We start from the raw sequence: 19,886 nt of genomic DNA on the forward strand, positions 1-19,886 counted from the left end.
CTGATGCTGCAGGATCTCTAAAATCACCTACAGTTGCCCAATCCTCGCCATTTTACTTCGCTTTGATTTTTTTGATAGGGGACACGCTGTGCTTTCAAGTGCACGCGTTTGGACACGTTTAACAATAAACTAAGACGAGATCGCTCCGGAAACATGTGAACTTTGTGCACCGAAGGCGGTCACAGCCAATAATCTTATTGCAACTTATCCGGATCAGCGAAGTAGAATGGAAGTATCACTTTCCCCGGGAAGCGTCGGCTCAGTGTCGCCCTGTCTCAGTGGACACAGAGTCAAGTTAGCGGTGTTCACTTTGTTCCGCGTCTCGAAACACCCTGCCGATCGCGGAGCATTGTCTTCAGCCTAATAGCTGGTGTTATAACGCTGCGCTCCGAGGTGTCACATCGCTCCTTTACAGTCAGGAGATGAAGTGACAAGCGCAGAGCCGCCCACCAGACAGAGAGCATTGTCTGTCTCCGCGTCTCTTTTGATTTACCCGTTTGTCGCAGAAAATGGCACTTTAGTCCCAGGAATGCGCGGCTGCGGGGAGCCAGGACTGCCATGTTTGTTTCATGCAGGAGTGCACTTAGGACTTTTTCTTTGACAGGGGATGCATTACTCGGGTTCTTTTTTCTGTGCATGTCCTCACAGAAGATGTTATGATCCGTTGTTACTAAGAGGACTGATAAATCACAGGCGGTGAGCTCACAGGGCAAGGTTTCTCTGCTCTCAGCCTGCCTCTTTGATTGATCCCCGACACATTCAAAGATACCTTGATGTGCTTTTTTAGACTTCTTTTGCAGTCATTTGGTCCAATTGCATTGATTTTTCGGACGTCGTTGTGTAGTTTAAGGTGATTTATTATGCAGTGGCTTTCATTAACATGGCATTTCTACATTTCATTTCATTTTTATCTAGTTTTTTTGGGTCCTGCACATAAAGTGCCCAACCCTCATGGGTTTATCAGACACCATCACATAGTACATTACATTCAGAATACAGATTATTATACAGCTCCATCTTTGAACAAAATAGTCCTGCTCCTTTCCCAGGCTTTACAAAGAAACTTTACTACAAAAAGGTTCCCTTTTTAAAGCACAACTCCAGTTTTTCATATTCATCTTACATAAGTATTAATGGAAGACATATTAGTAAAAAAAATACATTCCTCAAATCATCTTAAACTAGGCAATAAAGCATCAAATGAGCCTCAATCTCACCCAGGTCACACATCCAACAGAGCCTGTGCTCCCACCGTTGAACCTGCCTGTCTCCAGAGCCAAACTATGCACACAGCGATCTTTGGCCTGAATTTACATAGGGTTCTAAACTTTAACACTCTTTTACTAAACAATATGTCCTAAACTTTGGCTTGTCCCTTATGTCAACTGTCCAAACGTGTCCCATATGTCTACCCTTCTGTGGGTAATGTTTTAGGTGAGGAGGAGGAAGCAGCAGCTGAGGACGAGGATGAGGAGGAGCCACAGCTTCCAGCTCTGGGTGGTCTGAGCTCGAGCCCCGGGAAAAAAGGGCTGTGCAGCGCGGACTCAGACAGCCTCTCTCCTGGGGAGGATGCAGACGCCAAGGGTGAGGGAGGGGAAAAATGGGACCCCAGACTGTGGAGAGGGGATCAGATTTGCCACGGCAGATCCTTATCGTAGCTGTCAGTGGGGAAATTGTAAAACTGACCCGGGGTCAGCTTTGAAGAGTGGCGACACTACATCAGAGAGGGTTGTCCCCGGGGAAATCCTTCGAGGTAGACAAATGTGTTTAAGAGCTAATGAGAGCACCTCTAACACTTGGCTAGTGTTCCTGCAGACTGGGTGAAGATGTAGACAGGAAGGGTAAGTGAGGTGACATGTCCTCTGGGATACGGGAGGCCTCGGAAAGAACTCAGCCACCTGCTGTGGCTTTGCAAACTTTGCGTTGATGCCGCACTTGGTTAAGACGATGACAGAATACATTAACGGAGTGTCAGTGGTCAAAGCTACTTTGAAATCTTAATGAAATATATATAAGATGAGACTTCTTCATAATGTCTCACCAGCTGTTCCTGCCTCTTTTGCCTCTGCAGTCAACAACTTGAAGTGTGAGGTGTGTGGAGCTCAGTTTGAGACCAGACGGGGACTGTCCAGCCACGCCCGCTCTCACTTGCGCCAGCTGGGCATCAGCGTCTCAGAGAGCAGCGGGGCGCCCATTGACCTCCTCTACCAAATCGCCAAGGAGCGCAGCATAGACGGCCAAAACAGCTCACCTCTTCTGAAGCCCCCTTCAGCCAAGAACTCCTCACCGTCTGGTCCTCAGAAAGATGAGGAGTTAGAAGACATGGACTTAGACGAGAAACCCATCCCTCTCTCCATCCTGGCCAAAGCAGCCAAAGCGCTGCCACCCTCTTCCTCCTCCACGCCCACACCTTCTCCTGGCGCCTCTCCAGCTCCGCCTCATTCTGGCTCCCCTTCCTCAGTAGTGAGGAAAGCCCCCATTTCCTCTCTACTGCCTGTGTCTTCCCCCTTGCGCTCCCCGGAGCATAAGGCTGGGGTAATGAAAGGCTTGACCTCTAACCTCTCTGCCCCGGCCGCTGTCACAACCAAACCCCTCTGGGCACCGCAGGAGAATGACGCTCCTCTCAACCTCAGTAAGTGTCTCTGATAACATTATAAAAAGCTACACTGTTCCTTTTTCCTCATGAGTCCTAGTTTAGTTCTGTCTTCTTCATGTGCAGCACTGGAGGTGGACCCCAACAAGGACATCGTCTGTCAGCTGTGCGGCGCCTGGTTTGAGACTCGTAAAGGTTTATCCAGCCATGCACGAGCCCACCTGCGGCACTTTGGGGTGGAGTACTCTGAATCCAAGGGCTCTCCCATCGACCTGCTCAACCAGCTCATTGATACCGACGACTTCAAGCACAAAGCCAGTGCGCTGCAGCTCGACAGCCACACGGAACCGCGGGGCCTCGCGCTCTCCTCCCCAAAGCGGTCCCTGCAGAGTCACTCTTCCTCTTCATCCCTCCTCTATAAGGTAACCACAGCTGGGGGTGGGTCATCATCCAAAGCTACCTCTTCCTCCGCCTCACCTTTACTCGGACCACCTGCCAAGCGTCTCAAGTCCTCTTCCATGAGGGTCTTCCGCCTCAGCAGCGGGGAGCTCATGGCACTTCCACAAAGTGAGTGTTGTTTCACCATTGCTGGCTAAATCCTTCACGTGAAGTGGGCTTTATTATGTGTTTTCATGTACACTCCCCTAATCTTTTAGGTGAACCTCCAAAGGAAATAGGCTGTGAGTACTGCGGGGAATATTTTGAGAACCGCAAAGGCCTCTCCAGCCACGCCCGCTCCCACCTGCGCCAGATGGGCATTACTGAGTGGTCTGTCAACGGCTCCCCAATTGACACCCTGAGGGAGATCATCACAAGGCGGGGCCTCCCTTGCGCTCTTCCTCTAAAACCTCTTAAAACTCCACCTCCGTCCTCTCCCGGACCCCCGCGCTCACCTCTGCCAACCTCCTCCTCTCCTTCAGCTACCCTCCTCAGTCGTCTACCCTTCGCCTTCGCCCGCCCCTCTAGTCCTCCTCAGTCCGCCGTGTCTAAATCCAGCTCAGCTCCACCCACGTCTTCTAGCGGGCTGATCCTCAAGCTGAAGCCTGAGCCGGTGCAGCTGGAGGTGACCACGCCTGGAGCTGTGGGGAGGTCTGCCGGCTTCTCCGGTGAAGCTCTCAACTGTAGTTGGAGCAGCTCTGACAGTGTGTTCCCCCTCAACCTGGGTAACTTGCATCCTATGTTTATCTTCACATTTTTAGAAATGCACTTGTCTGCTGTGTTGTTGGGAGTCAGAGGGGCAGATTGATGCCACTCTCTGGCCTGCATCTTAAATATGAAGCTTGCAAGAGCAGCTGGCTGTTTCCCAAATGTGATTCATGAAAGGAAACTTACAACATACTTGCAAATGCATTAGCAGGCACAGCATATTCCTTTACTATTCAGCGGATAATTATCCAAAGTGTGCCATAGTACAGTGCACATTTCAGTAACACTTTCTATTAGATCACATCTACAGTGTGTTAGGAGTGCATTCATATTGAATTATAATACATTCATAAACACACATAATATTTCAATGTCTAATGCACTAGATCAACAGTCAGAAAACATTATAGATAATAAGTTAAAGTGTTTTATTGATGCTCTGACTGGTTATGAACTACATTTTGGCAGATTTGGCGTCGTACATAATAATCACATGTGATGCAGATGATTTATTTAAAAGCATGAAAACATATTACACTTTACTTCCCACCAACAATGGAATGTTATGATAAAACATGTATCATCGTAAGTGCATCAATATGTACTTAACTACATACATACAATAATAACTTATGATACTGCATGGACTATTATAGCACGCTGAGTCCTCACTTTACAAGTGTTCTATCGTTACATTAACATTAACATTAGTCGTTAGCTTATCTATCCTAGATCATAACAAACTTTGCACAGCAAATATGCACTTATTTCCACAATTCATATTTGAGTTAAAGGCACTTCGCTGTAATACTGAAAAGTGTGCTGGGATTGCCTCTACACAGCTCTCACCTTATCTTATTATCTGGACAATTCTTTGGCCAATATAAGGTTCTTGGCGTTATTGTGTTGCTGATCAGCAGACCTGTAAACACCAGTTCATGTTCTGTTAAAGTTCATGTCTCCAGCTCATGTTCTGGTAAAGTTCATGTCTCCAGCTCATGTTCTGGTAAAGTTCATGTCTCCAGCTCATGTTCTGGTAAAGTTCATGTCTCCAGCTCATGTTCTGGTTTAAGTTCATGTCTCCAGCTCATGTTCTGTTAAAGTTCATGTCTCCAGCTCATGTTCTGGTAAAGTTCATGTCTCCAGCTCATGTTCTGGTTTAAGTTCATGTCTCCAGCTCATGTTGTGTTAAAGTTCATGTCTCCAGCTCATGTTCTGGTTTAAGTTCATGTCTCCAGTTCATGTTCTGGTAAAGTTCATGTCTCCAGCTCATGTTCTGTTAAAGTTCATGTCTCCAGCTCATGTTGTGTTAAAGTTCATGTCTCCAGCTCATGTTCTGGTTTAAGTTCATGTCTCCAGCTCATGTTGTGTTAAAGTTCATGTCTCCAGCTCATGTTGTGTTAAAGTTCATGTCTCCAGCTCATGTTCTGGTTTAAGTTCATGTCTCCAGCTCATGTTGTGGTAAAGTTCATGTCTCCAGCTCATGTTCTGGTTTAAGTTCATGTCTCCAGTTCATGTTCTGGTAAAGTTAATGTCTCCAGCTCATGTTCTGGTAAAGTTCATGTCTCCAGCTCATGTTCTGGTAAAGTTCATGTCTCCAGCTCATGTTGTGGTAAAGTTCATGTCTCCAGCTCATGTTCTGGTTTAAGTTCATGTCTCCAGTTCATGTTCTGGTAAAGTTCATGTCTCCAGCTCATGTTCTGGTAAAGTTCATGTCTCCAGCTCATGTTCTGGTAAAGTTCATGTCTCCAGCTCATGTTCTGGTAAAGTTCATGTCTCCAGCTCATGTTCTGGTAAAGTTAATGTCTCCAGCTCATGTTCTGGTAAAGTTCATGTCTCCAGCTCATGTTCTGGTAAAGTTCATGTCTCCAGCTCATGTTGTAGTAATGTTCATGTCTCCAGCTCATGTTCTGGTAAAGTTCATGTCTCCAGCTCATGTTGTGGTAGAGTTAATGTCTCCAGCTCATGTTCTGGTAAAGTTCATGTCTCCAGCTCATGTTGTGGTAAAGTTCATGTCTCCAGCTCATGTTCTGGTAAAGTTAATGTCTCCAGCTCATGTTCTGGTAAAGTTCATGTCTCCAGCTCATGTTCTGGTAAAGTTAATGTCTCCAGCTCATGTTCTGGTAAAGTTCATGTCTCCAGCTCATGTTCTGGTAAAGTTCATGTCTCCAGCTCATGTTCTGGTAAAGTTTATGTCTCCAGCTCATGTTCTGGTAAAGTTAATGTCTCCAGCTCATGTTCTGGTAAAGTTCATGTCTCCAGCTCATGTTCTGGTAAAGTTCATGTCTCCAGCTCATGTTCTGGTAAAGTTCATGTCTCCAGCTCATGTTCTGGTAAAGTTTATGTCTCCAGCTCATGTTCTGGTAAAGTTCATGTCTCCAGCTCATGTTGTGGTAAAGTTCATGTCTCCAGCTCATGCTCTGGTAAACTTCATGTCTGCCAGCTCCATGTTTCTTTAGGTTGGTTGTTGGTCAGGCAGGCTTTGTGGTCTCCGTGGGCTTGCCCTTACTGTCGGCAACGTAGGTGAAATACTTCCATATTTCGCTCCGTGTGTCTTCTCATAAACAAGTCAAAGGCCGTCGGCATCCATGTCTGTGTCTGACATGTCACTATGAAACCACGACCACTCTGGCTGCAGGCGGTGATGAAGCAGAGAGAAGCTGCACACAAAGTTCATAAAGTACCGATACTAATAAAATGTGAAAAAGTATCGTTTTTAACCGCGGAACCTTTCTAGTATCGGTTTACCGTGCAACACTACAAAAGACAGCACAGAAGTGAACAGAAGCAATAATGCAGTGTGGTATAGATAATAATAATAACAGTACAGACAGAGAAACAGAGCAGGTACAGAGACAGTTACAAGGCATGGTGGCGAGGAGGGATTGGAGAATGCAGGTGGGCGGCGGGACTGATGCGGACAGAGGGAGGGGGCGGCTGTAGAGAGTAGAGAGGGCAAAGGACGAGGGAAGAAGACAGGGGGGCCGGTGGTTAGAGGTAGGGGAGGTCATGTTGTTATTTCGTGGCCACATGGACCAACATGCACACAGGGCAGGGCTGTCTATCACTGTGTCTATCTTTACAAAGAAAATAGTTGTTTGCCGCTATATACTTTAACAAAGCGCAGAGAAGAGGACAAAGGGAAGTGTGCTCCTATGACTGCATCAAAGTACAGTATCTGCTCTTCTATCTAACGGTAGAATAAAGTGAAGCTAACGCTGAGACAACACAACATGGCACTGAGCTGCTTCAACACTTACTACACTAACTCAAAAATATAAACTAAGAAATCTATGGACTGAATATCATCACAACCTTGAGTGTGATTTTTTTATATCTATTCAACATTTCTACAAAGCTCCATTTATGAGTCAACAGTAATAAGCGACAACAGATTATGATATCTTTGTATATTTAACCATTAAATGAATGCCCCCATAATGCACTGTAGATGTGGTCTAAAGAAGGTGTTCCTGGAATTTGCAACAGACTTGCAGATGCATTAGAAGGCACATTATATTCCTGTACTGTCTAGTGGATAATTATCCAAAGTGTGCCATGATACAGTGCACATTTGCATTAAAGCAGTGATGCTTGTGTTTTATCGCTTTCATAATCTTTTGAGCTAATGAGGATCCTTATGTTTTACTGTCATTGACTTCTCCCTCTGGTCCTGCCACAGCCATGACCCATGAAGTGGAGCCTACGAGAGATATTCGCTGTGAGTTCTGCGGGGAATATTTCGAGAACCGTAAAGGCCTCTCCAGCCACGCCCGCTCCCACCTGCGCCAGATGGGCATTACTGAGTGGTCCGTCAACGGCTCGCCCATCGACACCCTGAGGGAGGTTATGCACAAGAGAGGGGTGGGCACGTCCTCTCATTCAGACCAGGGAGTGAAGAAGGAGTCGAGCCAGGGAGCGAACAGTCCTATATGTGAGAACACGGGGGGCTCCGGCACTTCAGAGGGTTTGGGTGTTTTAGGCTACCAGTCCTCCAAATACCGTAAATCCCCGCTCAGTTTGCTTCAGTGTGGGCCGAGGCTCCAGAAGCAGGGCCAGGGGTCCACATCTGCTGCCCAGCCTGCAGGGAAGTTTTTCAGGCTGTCCCCACTGGGGAAAAGGCCTCTGTCTGAGGAGGCCCAATCAGTGGAGAGCGCCCACTCACCACCACATCAGCTTAAGACTTTCTCACCTTTGCCACATGATTTCTCCTTCAAAAGAAAACCCTCCCCAGACAAGCACGGACACCAGGGTGGGTCGCTGTTTGTTTTTTTCATGCCGAATCCAATCTTGTACTTATCATAAAGAGAGCTCTCATCACTTTCCTCCTTTCCTGATTTTTTTCAGATCCCAGTTGCGAGCTGTGTGGCTTCTACTTTGAGAACCGTAAGGCTCTGGCCAGCCACGCGCGAGCCCACCTGAGGCAGTTTGGAGTGACTGAGTGGTGTGTAAATGGTTCCCCCATAGAGACGCTCAGCGCCTGGATGCGCAGCAGACCGCAGAAAGTGTTGGAGATGCATCGCAGCTACATGCAGGGGAACCGTTCCACTCTCAAGAAGGTGAGGAGAGGCAGTCAGTCGTTGCAAATTCATTCTAGTGTGGTGACTCCGGTCATGCAGTCATGCAGTGGTTATATTAACAGAGCATGTCTCACACTTGAGCAAAGTCTTTGTTGCGAATGTGAATGTTTTTTTTTTTTTCTCAGAGAAAATATGTTAAATATCAGTAGGGGAACTTGTGCCTCCCACTAAGCTCAGCAGCTACACAATCCAAGATCATAACCTACTGTGCTACTTTTCTGACGCACTCTCTTTCCTCCCAGTATCTCTGGATAGGCGTCGTGCTCGAGATCTAACATTCCTCATCTGGTGGCTCGACAGACATTTTGTGTCTTGGAAAGCTTCAGAGACGTGTTGTCTAACAGCTTTGAGCCTTACTGTAGATCCTGTGTCTTTACGCCCAGAAAAAAAAATCACTGTGGGGACAGATGCCAGAACAAGTCAGCTATTGACTTGATAGTTGCTATAGTAACCAGGGTGCCTAGCAGCTTATGTTTCATCCGCAGATGAATTATGGCATGCTGTTGATAGAAGAAAATGTATGTTTTTTCTTTTCTTTCTTTCCCTCCTGAATTAGAATCTGGTGCATCTGCGTCTCTCTCACACCTTTTCCCCCGCTGTGAGGTGACACACATACACAATGGATCACCTTTTAAATGTCCTTGTGATCATCTTGTAACAGTTTCTTTCCCTCTGGAGAAATTAACCTAACTAAGCTAATTGTATTGTACTGTACTTGTGATAGCATGATTGGACCTTTTTACCATATAGACCAATATTGATAAGTCCGATGTTGATTAAATCAAACGTCTCAACTCAATTAATTTAAATAATTTTTCAGACAAAAGAGCTCAACCCTAGTTCAAGCTGCTCAGTGGACGTGCTACTTTTCTTTGTGATTTTGAATAAACTCAATATTGAGGGCCTTTGAACACGATCATTTAAAGCAGTCTTTCCCATACATAGACCAATGTGTGGCAAAGCAACACAGAATCAACAGGGTTTTAAAATATATTAATATTGTTACCTCCATGCATCTCTGCAAAGCACTCTTTCATTCACGTACGTACACACACACACTCACGTACACACACACACACACACACACACACACACACACACACACACACACACACACACACACACACACACACACACACACACACACACACACACACACACACACACACTTGTCAGTGGGGGTACGCTTATCAAGAAGAGCCGCACTCGCCCAACGTTTTCAACCAACCAAACTACAACTCGGACCACAAGTCTTAATATTAAAATATAAGGCTATTTATGTAAGTGTTTTAGAGACAGGCTGGCAGCGGTGCGGAGCAAGTTATTACGCAAATCATTTCAAGAATAGCTCAGCTCAGGCTAGTCTGGGTGTGTGCAGGTGAAGAGAGACGGAGGATGACTTCAGAGCAGACAGCTGGAGCTGCTGATGGTCACTTTTCAACTTCTTATACTTCCAAACGATGAATGGTGAAATGAATCGCAGATTAAAGCTAAAGTTGATGAACAGTGGATGTCACACATACAGTAAGAGGTGGACATCATCTGAAAGCTGTGAATCTGAAGATTAATTTGTCATGCAGCTGAGCACTGTGTCAAGTTGTTTTAGTCGTAAATCACACATAAGAAATAAATGTGGTATTTAATTAGTTTAAATCATTTGAGAACGTGTGGAAAAAACCACGCTGTGATTTGACATAAAAAGGTTTTGACATTTGTAGATTTTTCTGTAAGAATTGCATTTTCCTGTGATCTGATGACGAGCACCTGTGTTGTGTGAAGTGCTCAGAAACCTCCTTGTTGTCAGTATCCATGGAAACCATCCATCCTCTGAATGCTCCAGGTCTCTAGTTTGTGGTTGTAAAGTTTCATGAGGCTGTGATTATCCTCGAGGTGACAACAGATCATTTTATACAAAAACTGCTCTCACTCCAATGAAATGGCTCCTATGAGGACTAACAGCATCACACATGAAGACACCTGGGAGAGTCACAGTTTTACAGTCAGACCCAATTTATTTAATTCAGCACTGTTTATGGACCCCAGTATGCAGGAATATTACAATCCTCCACTTTAGAATAGAACAAAAGAACACATTTGTACTGCAGGAGAAAAACGGCATGCTCCTGTCCCAAACTCTCTGGATCATCATAAAGTGGGCCTGTCTGTAAAGAAGAGACTCATGGGTACACAGCGAACCCATTCACAATCAGATTTCTTGAGGTCAGAGGTCAGAGACCCCTTTTAAAATGGCCATGCCAGTTTTTCCCCTCGCTAAACTGTAGCCTAACTTTAGAGCGTTATTTAGTCCACATCCTGACAAGCTAACCGCTGGGTAGTTTGAAGTTAAGAGGTTAAAGCTGAAACCAGAGAATGTTTGGCATTTTTGCCTGGTTAAGGATTAGTCAATCATTAAAATACGCTGACTTCTCAGATATTGACTTCAGTTCATTTAGATCAGGGGTATCCAGCCCTGCTCCTGGTGGGCCACTGCCCTGCATGTTTTAGGTTTCTCCCTGCTCTAACACACCTGAGTCTAACGATTTTCAAACCTGTGACGAGCTTTAGCTGCTTGATGATGAGCACATCATTAGAATCAGGTGTGTTAGAGCAGAGAGAAACCTAAAACATGCAGGACAGTGGCCCTCCAGGAGCAGGATGGACACCCCTGATTTAGATGAACATTGATTGTATAAGCCACAGTACTCAAATGTTCCTTAAAGCCCTGCAAACTCAGCGGCCACTTTATTAGGCACACCCGGTGCTTAATAAAGTGTCAGTGTGGTCTTCTGCTGCTGTTCCCTCTCTGTAGAAAGTAGGTGGTGTTGTGTGTTCACAGATGTTGGAACCAGTGGATATTTGAGTTCCTGTTGCCTTTCGATCAGATCCAACCAGTGTGGCCATTCTCCTCTGACCTCTGGATAAAACAAGGCATTTGTGCCCACAGAACTGCCGCTCACTGGATCTTTGCTCTTTTCCGGATCATTCTCTGTAAACCCTAGAGATGGTTGTGCGTGAAAATCCCAGTAGATCAGCAGTTTGTGAAACACTCAGAGCAGCCCGTCTGGCACCAACAACCATGCCACCTTCAAAGTCACTTCAGTCACCATTCTTTCCCGTTCTGATGCTGCTTTGAACTGCAGCACATCCTCTTCACCATGTCTACATGCCTGAATGCATGTGGTTGCTGCCATGTGATTGGCTGATTAGAAGTTTGTGTTAACGAGCAGTTGGACAGGTCCTAATAAAGTGCTACTAATTACTAAAGTTACTAATTACTATAACAACAAACACCAAACAGGAAAGGGAGAGGCACCTGAGACGAGGTCTAATCAGTAATCCCCTGTAAGGGTGGACACTCTGTGTAGGGGCTTTAAAGACATTTCTCTGAAAACTCAATTGTAATCCTCAGAATAACAATGAGGCGCCCTTTCATGGATGAAAATATTAACTCAAGGTCCTCTTGCTTGCTTTCCATGGAGCTAATCAAACCTTGCGTGCAAAATGCAGATAATAAATTAGTTAATTCAAATCCAATTAAACAAATGTGCAGAAGTTCAATTTTATTATTTAATTGCCTTACAAATATTGTCAGTCCAAATCCTTTCTACAGCAAATGAAGGAATAGTTTGCCATTTATTCACTTTCAGAGTTGCTATAGATAAGACATTTGATACCACTCTCATGTATGCTCGTTAAATATGAAGCCACAGCAGTTGCTTAGCTTAGCTTAACCAAGCTTGGCTTAGCTCAATAAGTAAGTCTCTGCTCGAGCCAAGAAATAGTCGAGCATGTAACCCTCTGTCAAACCAAACGTTTACACTTCAGTGTTTTTACTAATTAAACAAGAAATATATAACATGTTAATTTGTGAACTTAGAGTGTAATTCAGGCGCAAAATCATCATCAGTACATCAAATAAGCCATCCAGACAGTTTCTTTCATGTAACAACTGTTAACAAAGAAATCCAGTAGAGTCACTAACAGCAGGACGTGGCTAACACTGATTAGCTCGGGGCAGTACGGTGAAGGCATTCAAAGGTCTTTTTTAACCACTAATACTGCTGAAAATAACAGCAAACCTCTGCAGCAGCATGAGAAGAGTCCCAACACAGAAAACAAAGCACCAATGGGCTCCTTCCTTTGGGATTGACTTTGGTAATCCACTTGAATGGACTTTACTATGAGAGGAGCTGGAACAGGGGCCACTAGGTAAGTCTTTAATACACTCTTTTAATAAACTCTGGGTTCACTAACTACGTTGTTGGTGCTTTGTTTTCCGTGTAGGGACTCTTCTCATGCTGCTGCAGAGGTTTGCTGTTATTTTCAGCAGTATTAGTGGTTAAAAAAGACGTTTGAATGCCTTCACCCTACTGCCCCGAGCTAATCAGTGTAAGCCGGGTCCGGCTGTTATCGACTCTTCTGGATTTCTCCGTTAAAACAATTGTCTTGATGGCTTATTTGACGTATGTAAGTGCTGAAAAAGACCATGGGATGATTTTGCCATAGAATTACAATTTCAGAGGGGCTTGTAGGTGGATTGTTACCTTTGGACAGGGTCAGATGGTTTCCAGTTTTCATGCTAAGCTAATCAAACCAGGAGCTTCACATTGACTGTACATGTATGGTATCAATCTTCTCATATGCTTATGTCTCAAAATGTCAAACTATTCCTTTAAGATGAAGATAATTAATGCTGGTTATGTATTAAGAAGGGGATGTAGATAGAAATGGGCTGTTTTACACATTATTTGGCCTTATGAAGACTTTCTTAGTACAACTAGTTATGTTAACTGTAGTATGGCATCTTACCGTCTCTTGTTGATATTATGCTGATTAGAAAATTCATCTCTGTTCCTTTTCCAGAAGAGCAGCTCACCTCTCACTGCATCAATGGATTCTGATCATATCCTCCCCATCTCATCACAGAAGGCCTCTTCCTCCTCATCTTCCTCCTCCTCCTCCTCCCAGTGGTCATCTTCTTTGGCTGTAAGCCTGGTGCGGCCGCTGAGCCGTGAGGCCAGCCAGGGCTCTTCCAAGACTGCTGAGGGTGAAGCGGGCACCAACCTCCACGCTCTGTTCAGGCCCGGCCGCAGCAGTCCCAGCCCCTCGCGACACGCCGGCGGCCTCCCGCTTCAAGCACAGGTGGCACGCAGTGAGCTCAACGTTCGCCTGCCCAGAGGTACGTCAGGGTACAGCATATGTTTTTGTGCCCATGCACTCAGTCAGGTACATACAGTATGCCTGCATGCATCATATACCCACTTCTGTATGTTTTGTACGTTGTCAACTATTCTTGTTGAGGTAGCGCTGAGAAAAACATTTCAACCTTGACTCTTAAAAACTCAAACTCCTAAATTCTCAAAGGTTGGTGGGCTCTTTTTATCTACCGCAACATGGCTATAGGGATGGTTGTGTCTGTTGGTTGGTGCACCACTTTGGTCCAGACTAATACATCTCAATCCCTACTGTATGGATCACCAGGAAATTCTGAGCAGACACTAATGTTCCCTTGAAGATGAAGCCCTTTGACTCCGGTGATCCCCTCGCTGGTTTTGAGTAAAATGTCATGTCAACTATTGGATGAAACATTCATGTCTCCCTCAGACTGAGTTGTAACTTCCATCTCTTTTATTGCTCGTGTAGCACAGTCATCAGAGGTCTTTGGTTTGTGACTAAATACCTGGAAGATTCATTCCCATCAGCCTCAGTATTGGTGTAATGGCAGCGTGACCATGGTAAAAATCATAATTGAATTATAATAGTTGTTCAATATTGAGATCTTTAACCTTATTACTCATTGACTTTTGATGCCTCATGCATCTATTGAGCTTTTAAAACGTTTTTTCTTAGTGTATTTTCTTAAACTTTAAATATAATTCAACTGAAAAACAAAAATGATCAAAAGTGAATAAAATCAAAACATTATATATATATATATATATATATATATATATATATATATATATATATACACACACTGTACACACTGTATATGTTTCAGAGCATCTATTGAACGTGAATGCACGCAAATACCGAGGGAATTGTTTTGTGATGTGTGCGATTCCATCAGCCTAGTCTGGACCACAACGGACGTCAGTTTGAGAAAAGGTGTCGACAAAACAATAACATTTAAACAATAAAGTTTGTAAATTCTATTACATTTTGAAAATTTATAATTGTAATAAACACCTACTTAACAATATTATATACATAAGTGTCTATAGATTTTTGGGAGACCCTGTATATTTTAACATAATCATAAAATAATCAATAAAAAGAAATTTGACTAAACATAAATTCAATATATAAAACTCATCTCATCTCATCTTCATCCGCTTATCCGGGATCGGGTCGTGGGGGCAGCAGCTTTAGCAGGGGACCCCAAACTTCCCTTTCCCGGGCCACATTAACCAGCTCTAACTGGGGGATCCTGAGGCGTTCCCAGGCCAGTGTGGAGATCTAATCTCTCCACCTGGTCCTGGGTCTTCCCCGAGGCCTCCTCCCAGCTGGACGTGCCTGGAACACCTCCCTAGGGAGGCGCCCAGGGGGCATCCTTACTAGATGCCCGAACCACCTCAACTGGCTCCTTTCAACGCTAAGGAGCAGCAGCTCTACTCAGAGTTCCTCACGGATGGCTGAACTTCTCACCCTATCTCTTCCGGCTCAGCTCTCTTTTCGTCACAACGGTGCGGTAGAGCGAATGCAACACCGCCCCCGCTGCTCCGATTCTCCGGCAAAACTCACGCTCCATCGTCCCCTCACTCGTCAACATGATCTCGAGGTACTTGAACTCCTTCACTTGGGGTAAGGACTCATTCTCTACCTGGAGTAAGCAATCCACCGGTTTCCTGCTGAGAGCCATGGCCTCAGATTTAGAGATGCTGATCCTCATCCCAGCCGTTTCACACTCTGCTGCGAACCGATCCAGTGAGTGCTGAAGGTCACTGACCGACGATGCCATCAGGACCACATCATCTGCAAAAAGCAGAGACGAGATCCTCAGCAACCCCTCCCCACCACGACTACGCCTTGAAATCCTGTCCATGAAAATCACGAACAGGATTGGTGACAAAGCGCACCCCTGGCGGATGCCAACCCCCACCGGAAACGAATCTGACTTACTCCCGAGGATCCGGACACAGTTCTCACTTTGGGTGTACAGAGATTGGATGGCCGGTCTTATGCCTTCTCCAGATCCACAAAACACATTTAGACTGGATGAGCATACTCCCAGGCCCCCTCCAGGATCCTTGAGAATGAAGAGCTGGTCCGTTGTTCCACGTCCAGGACGGAATCCACAAAATGAATTAGATCAAATATATATTGCAGTTCACTGACACAAACTATAACCAACATGCCTATCAATAACTCAGTGAAAATGGGTGAAGGCACCGCTGTAAAGGAATAAGGGTGGTGGATTTATAACACAGGACAAAATCCAAGCATTACCGTGAAATGGAACACAGCACAATCAATGTTTCATCTCCGTTATCTTGTTTTCATAATCGGAAGCATAACTGGTGATTGAAGATAAGATTCATGTCATCCCTCAGCCCTAGTTAGCATGCTAACACACTAACCTGAGGCTGTGCATTTGATTAACATTGTAACTGCTAAACGCCAGCCTGTTAGCGTTGTCACTGTCAACGTAGCATGCTAACATTAGCCATGAGCACAACCTCCATAAAAATGGCTGAAACCAGGTGAGTTAATAGAATAGAAATACTTTATTGATCCCAAGCTGGGAAATAGCAGAAACTTAACTGTGGGATTAGATGGAAGAGACATAAATGCTGTAGGACAAACAGTGAAAGGAGGTGTTTCATCAGAAACAAGGGTTAGCATAGAACTGTGGCTCTCTTCCTAACGTTTTCTTTCAGTTCTATGCTAACCCTTGTTTCCAGTGACAGCTACTGTTGTGGAAATGGATTTCTTCAATAAAGATCAACAAACAGGATCAGCTTTTTCTCCGTGGTTTATTTTGACAAAGTATTTTCTTCTGCAGACAAAAATACGTTCACCCCTGCTTCCTCACAAAAGCTCAGAGTTAAGCAGGAATGACCCCGAGCCCACTGGTGCTCAGCCTTCTACAGGAGGAGACACCCCATCCAGACAGGCAGGGTCATAGAACGAGCTAAGCCTTGGTTGGGTGACGTCTTTAGACCAAATGAAACATGCATCAGAAATTAGAATCCCCTCTGAACTTCTCTCATCACCTCTAAAACAGGGTCTACATAGACCAAGGTCTGTAAAACAGGGTCTACATAGACCAAGGTCTGTAAAACAGGGTCCACATAGACCAAGGTCTGTAAAACAGGGTCCACATAGACCAAGGTCTGTAAAACAGGGTCCACATAGACCAAGGTCTGTAAAACAGGGTCCACATAGACCAAGGTCTGTAAAACAGGGTCTACATAGACCAAGGTCTCTAAAACAGGGTCTACATAGACCAAGGTCTCTAAAACAGGGTCCACATAGACCAAGGTCTCTAAAACAGGGTCCACATAGACCAAGGTCTCTAAAACAGGGTCTACATAGACCAAGGTCTCTAAAACAGGGTCCACATAGACCAAGGTCTCTAACACAGGGTCCACATAGACCAGGGTCTACATAGACCAAGGTCTCTAAAACAGGGTCCACATAGACCAAGGTCTCTAAAACAGGGTCCACACAGGCCAAGGTCTCTAAAACAGGGTCCACACAGGCCATAGTTATCTGCGAGAAACAGGATGTACAGAAGCACAGATATGCCATTATACCGTTATGAGGCAGTTATTTATGTTATCCATTTAGCACAAACAAGCTATGTACTAGTCATATGATCAGGTTAAACAGAGGAGACACTGAACTGCGTCTGACCTGATAAAACTATGATTATGATTTACAAATATTCCAAATTCCCACAAAAGTAGCTGCCTTTTAGCTTTTATTTTTTTTAAATTGAATCAGCTTGCGTTATTATTATTATTATTATTTATGTATTTATTTGAAAAGTAGTGAAAGGGCGCATATTTCCATTGGAATTAGAGAAGAATATATGTGTTCTGGGTTTAGAAAGAAAACTCCATCTTATGTCTAATAACTAGAAGAGCAACACTGGACTGACTCACTGACACAAGTGTTGGGGCACAGCTCCACTTTGCACCAACCCTTGTTCTCACCAACTCCTCCTCCTCTTGCTAAGGTTTTGAGCGTCGGCCCTTGAAGCACCCGTCTTACCCAGAGGGAACAGAGAGTCCTCCTAAACCCCCCCGCACAGGCACCATCCCTGCCCTGGTGCCCAAACCGCCCTCCTACCCGCTGGTCAAACTGGTGGGCAAGTTCTACACCCTGAAGTGCCGGTGAGTGAAACGTGTGTGTCAGAGCAGAGGGAATGTTCAGGACCTTTTGCATCTGGCATTTTCAGACAGCAGCATTAATAGAACCCACTACATTTTAAATAGTCCCGTAATCCCCCAACCAGCAATCCCCACACCAACCCCCCGTTGAGCACTACTCCACTTTTTAGCTGCTAATGCTCTATATATACCGAATCCTGTGGGATTTCCAGGCAACAAAAATGAGCCCTCAAGTTCTGATATGACTGCAGTGCAAAAGTTTGAACAGAATCGGCTGTTCCCGAGGGGAGGCATGGGATTTAACACCCATCAGTTTGTGTTTTATAATCCAGCCACTGCAAGTATGTAGGTTACTGGTGGTGTTCTTTTGCACAATAACAGCTTAAATATGTTTTGCTGTCAGGTTCTGCGAGGTGGAGTTTCACGGTCCTCTGTCGGTGCAGGAGGACTGGATCAGACACCTCCAGCAGCACATCCTCAAGATGAACTACACCAAGCCCGCTGCACACAAAGCGGCCTCCGCTGAACCCCCTGCCCCAGCTGATGACCCGGTCCCGGCCCAGGCCTCCACCTCTACCTCCACTACCACCTCTACCACGCCCGCACTCACCTCCACCTCCACCCCGACCCGCACCACAACCCCCAACACCTGCTCCCCTGCGCCGCCAGTGGCTGAGTGTGCTCTGCCTGTCACTGCCACAAAGATGGTAAAGGTGTCAGAGGAGCAGTCCGCCCTATCTCCGAACTCAATGCTCCTCCCCACCCAGACAGTGTAAGCTCAAATCCATCACTGTCGTTTGTCCCCTTGGTTTTTTTCCCCTGCCTTTTAATATCTTTTCATCCATCGGTTTCTTTCCTTTGGCCTTCACAAAGTGTTGTTGAGGAGGAGTGTTTCACCTCCAAAGAGCCCTCTGAGCCCCAAACACCTGTTGGAGCAGCTTTCTAGACTCTTAGTAGGTCCCGTTACCATGGGAACAAAGCTCTCCCGGCTTATCTGCGCACTGGGGATGGGTGATTGTGGTGAGTGTCAGAGGTCAGGAGGAGAGATGAACTAACGTTTTGTGTTTGCCTTGTTTTTAACGAATGTCCAGGTGATGACGCGGACACTTTGCTGTACCTCTCCTCCCTTTGAATGGGTGATTTAGGGGTTAATGTAGCCCTTTATCAAACTCCCCCGTCTGCTACAGTTTCGCCCCTTTTCCCTTCATGAACATGCGTTACTAAGACCGGTGAGACTTTGACCATTTCTATGAGCAGGCTGGCAGCGCTGGCCTCAGCCTCTCTCTCACCCAGAGGTCCTGACTGAGATTAAATGACTTTATAATCATGCTAGTCTTGTGGTTGAGACTTCAAGCATGTGGTAACACTTATTGTTAAAACAGGCACTTTTAACGTTGACATTGTCACTTAGCACTTAATGAAATGCCCATTTAAAGGGGCAACATTTGACAAAGACTTAATTCCAATTGGTTAAAGGAGCAAGAAGTGGAAGCACACCCAAAAAGGGAAAATCCCCCTTGTTAACTTTCTATTGTAATTATTTTCCCCAAAATATACATTTTGCTTGAATGTAGCTTAAAGCACCTATTAATACCTTATATGCACACATTCATACACAATCAGACATATGCCCCATGTTGCTATACCATTGATAGTTTGTCCATTCATGATGTTGCTTCTCTCCAGTCTGCTGCTTCCAGCAGATAGGGCTGCTATTGCTTCTCAATGACCCTGTCTGGGTTGGAGAAGCAGGGCCATAGAAAATGTTCATGTTACACTTTTCAGGTTTTTCCACTCACAGTGTTGCCATCTTCTTCCTGCCTTTTTTCAATTTAACCCAAGTTATTATTTATTTATTATTATTATGCATCTGAATGTGGTAAGCTAGGTCATTTTAAAGCTAGAACTTTGGAATGTTTGAATGTGTGTGTGTGTGTGTGTGTGTGTGTGTGTGTGTGTGTGTGTGTGTGTGTGTGTGTGTGTGTGTGTGTGTGTGTGTGTGTGTGTGTGTGTGTGTGTGTGTGTGTGTGTGTGTGTGTGTGTGTGTGTGTGTGTGTGTGTGTGTGTGTGTGTGTGTGTGTGTGTGTGTGTGTGTGTGTGTGTGTGTGTGTGTGTGTGTGTGTGTGTGTGTGTGTGTGTGTGTGTGTGTGTGTGTGTGTCCCAATTTAAAGAGAAAGACAGAAGTAAACCTGCTGATAGGAAGACGCGGCCTGAGCTCAGAGTGGACTA

At 45.1% G+C, this 19,886-nt stretch overlaps 1 protein-coding gene across 2 annotated transcripts in view; it reads left to right on the forward strand.

Annotated features, from left to right (window-relative positions):
* Nucleotides 1-19,606, forward strand: part of wizb (WIZ zinc finger b) — a 37,685-nt gene extending 18,079 nt beyond the window's left edge. The window contains exons 9-17 of one of the 2 annotated variants that reach the window (XM_083930577.1): nucleotides 1,435-1,584; nucleotides 2,072-2,632; nucleotides 2,720-3,160; nucleotides 3,250-3,756; nucleotides 7,422-7,991; nucleotides 8,087-8,298; nucleotides 13,183-13,498; nucleotides 17,504-17,660; nucleotides 18,061-19,606. In XM_083930577.1, coding sequence (XP_083786703.1) covers nucleotides 1,435-1,584; nucleotides 2,072-2,632; nucleotides 2,720-3,160; nucleotides 3,250-3,756; nucleotides 7,422-7,991; nucleotides 8,087-8,298; nucleotides 13,183-13,498; nucleotides 17,504-17,660; nucleotides 18,061-18,433 — 3,287 coding nt within the window. In that variant the 3' untranslated portion in view covers nucleotides 18,434-19,606. The remainder of the gene's footprint in view (nucleotides 1-1,434; nucleotides 1,585-2,071; nucleotides 2,633-2,719; nucleotides 3,161-3,249; nucleotides 3,757-7,421; nucleotides 7,992-8,086; nucleotides 8,299-13,182; nucleotides 13,499-17,503; nucleotides 17,661-18,060) is intronic. The other variant, XM_083930576.1, reaches the window with a different exon arrangement.
* The last annotated feature ends 280 nt before the right edge of the window (nucleotides 19,607-19,886 follow it).

Source organism: Echiichthys vipera (assembly GCF_963691815.1).
Source record: "Echiichthys vipera genome assembly, chromosome: 17".
Taxonomy (NCBI): Eukaryota; Metazoa; Chordata; class Actinopteri; order Perciformes; family Trachinidae; genus Echiichthys; species Echiichthys vipera.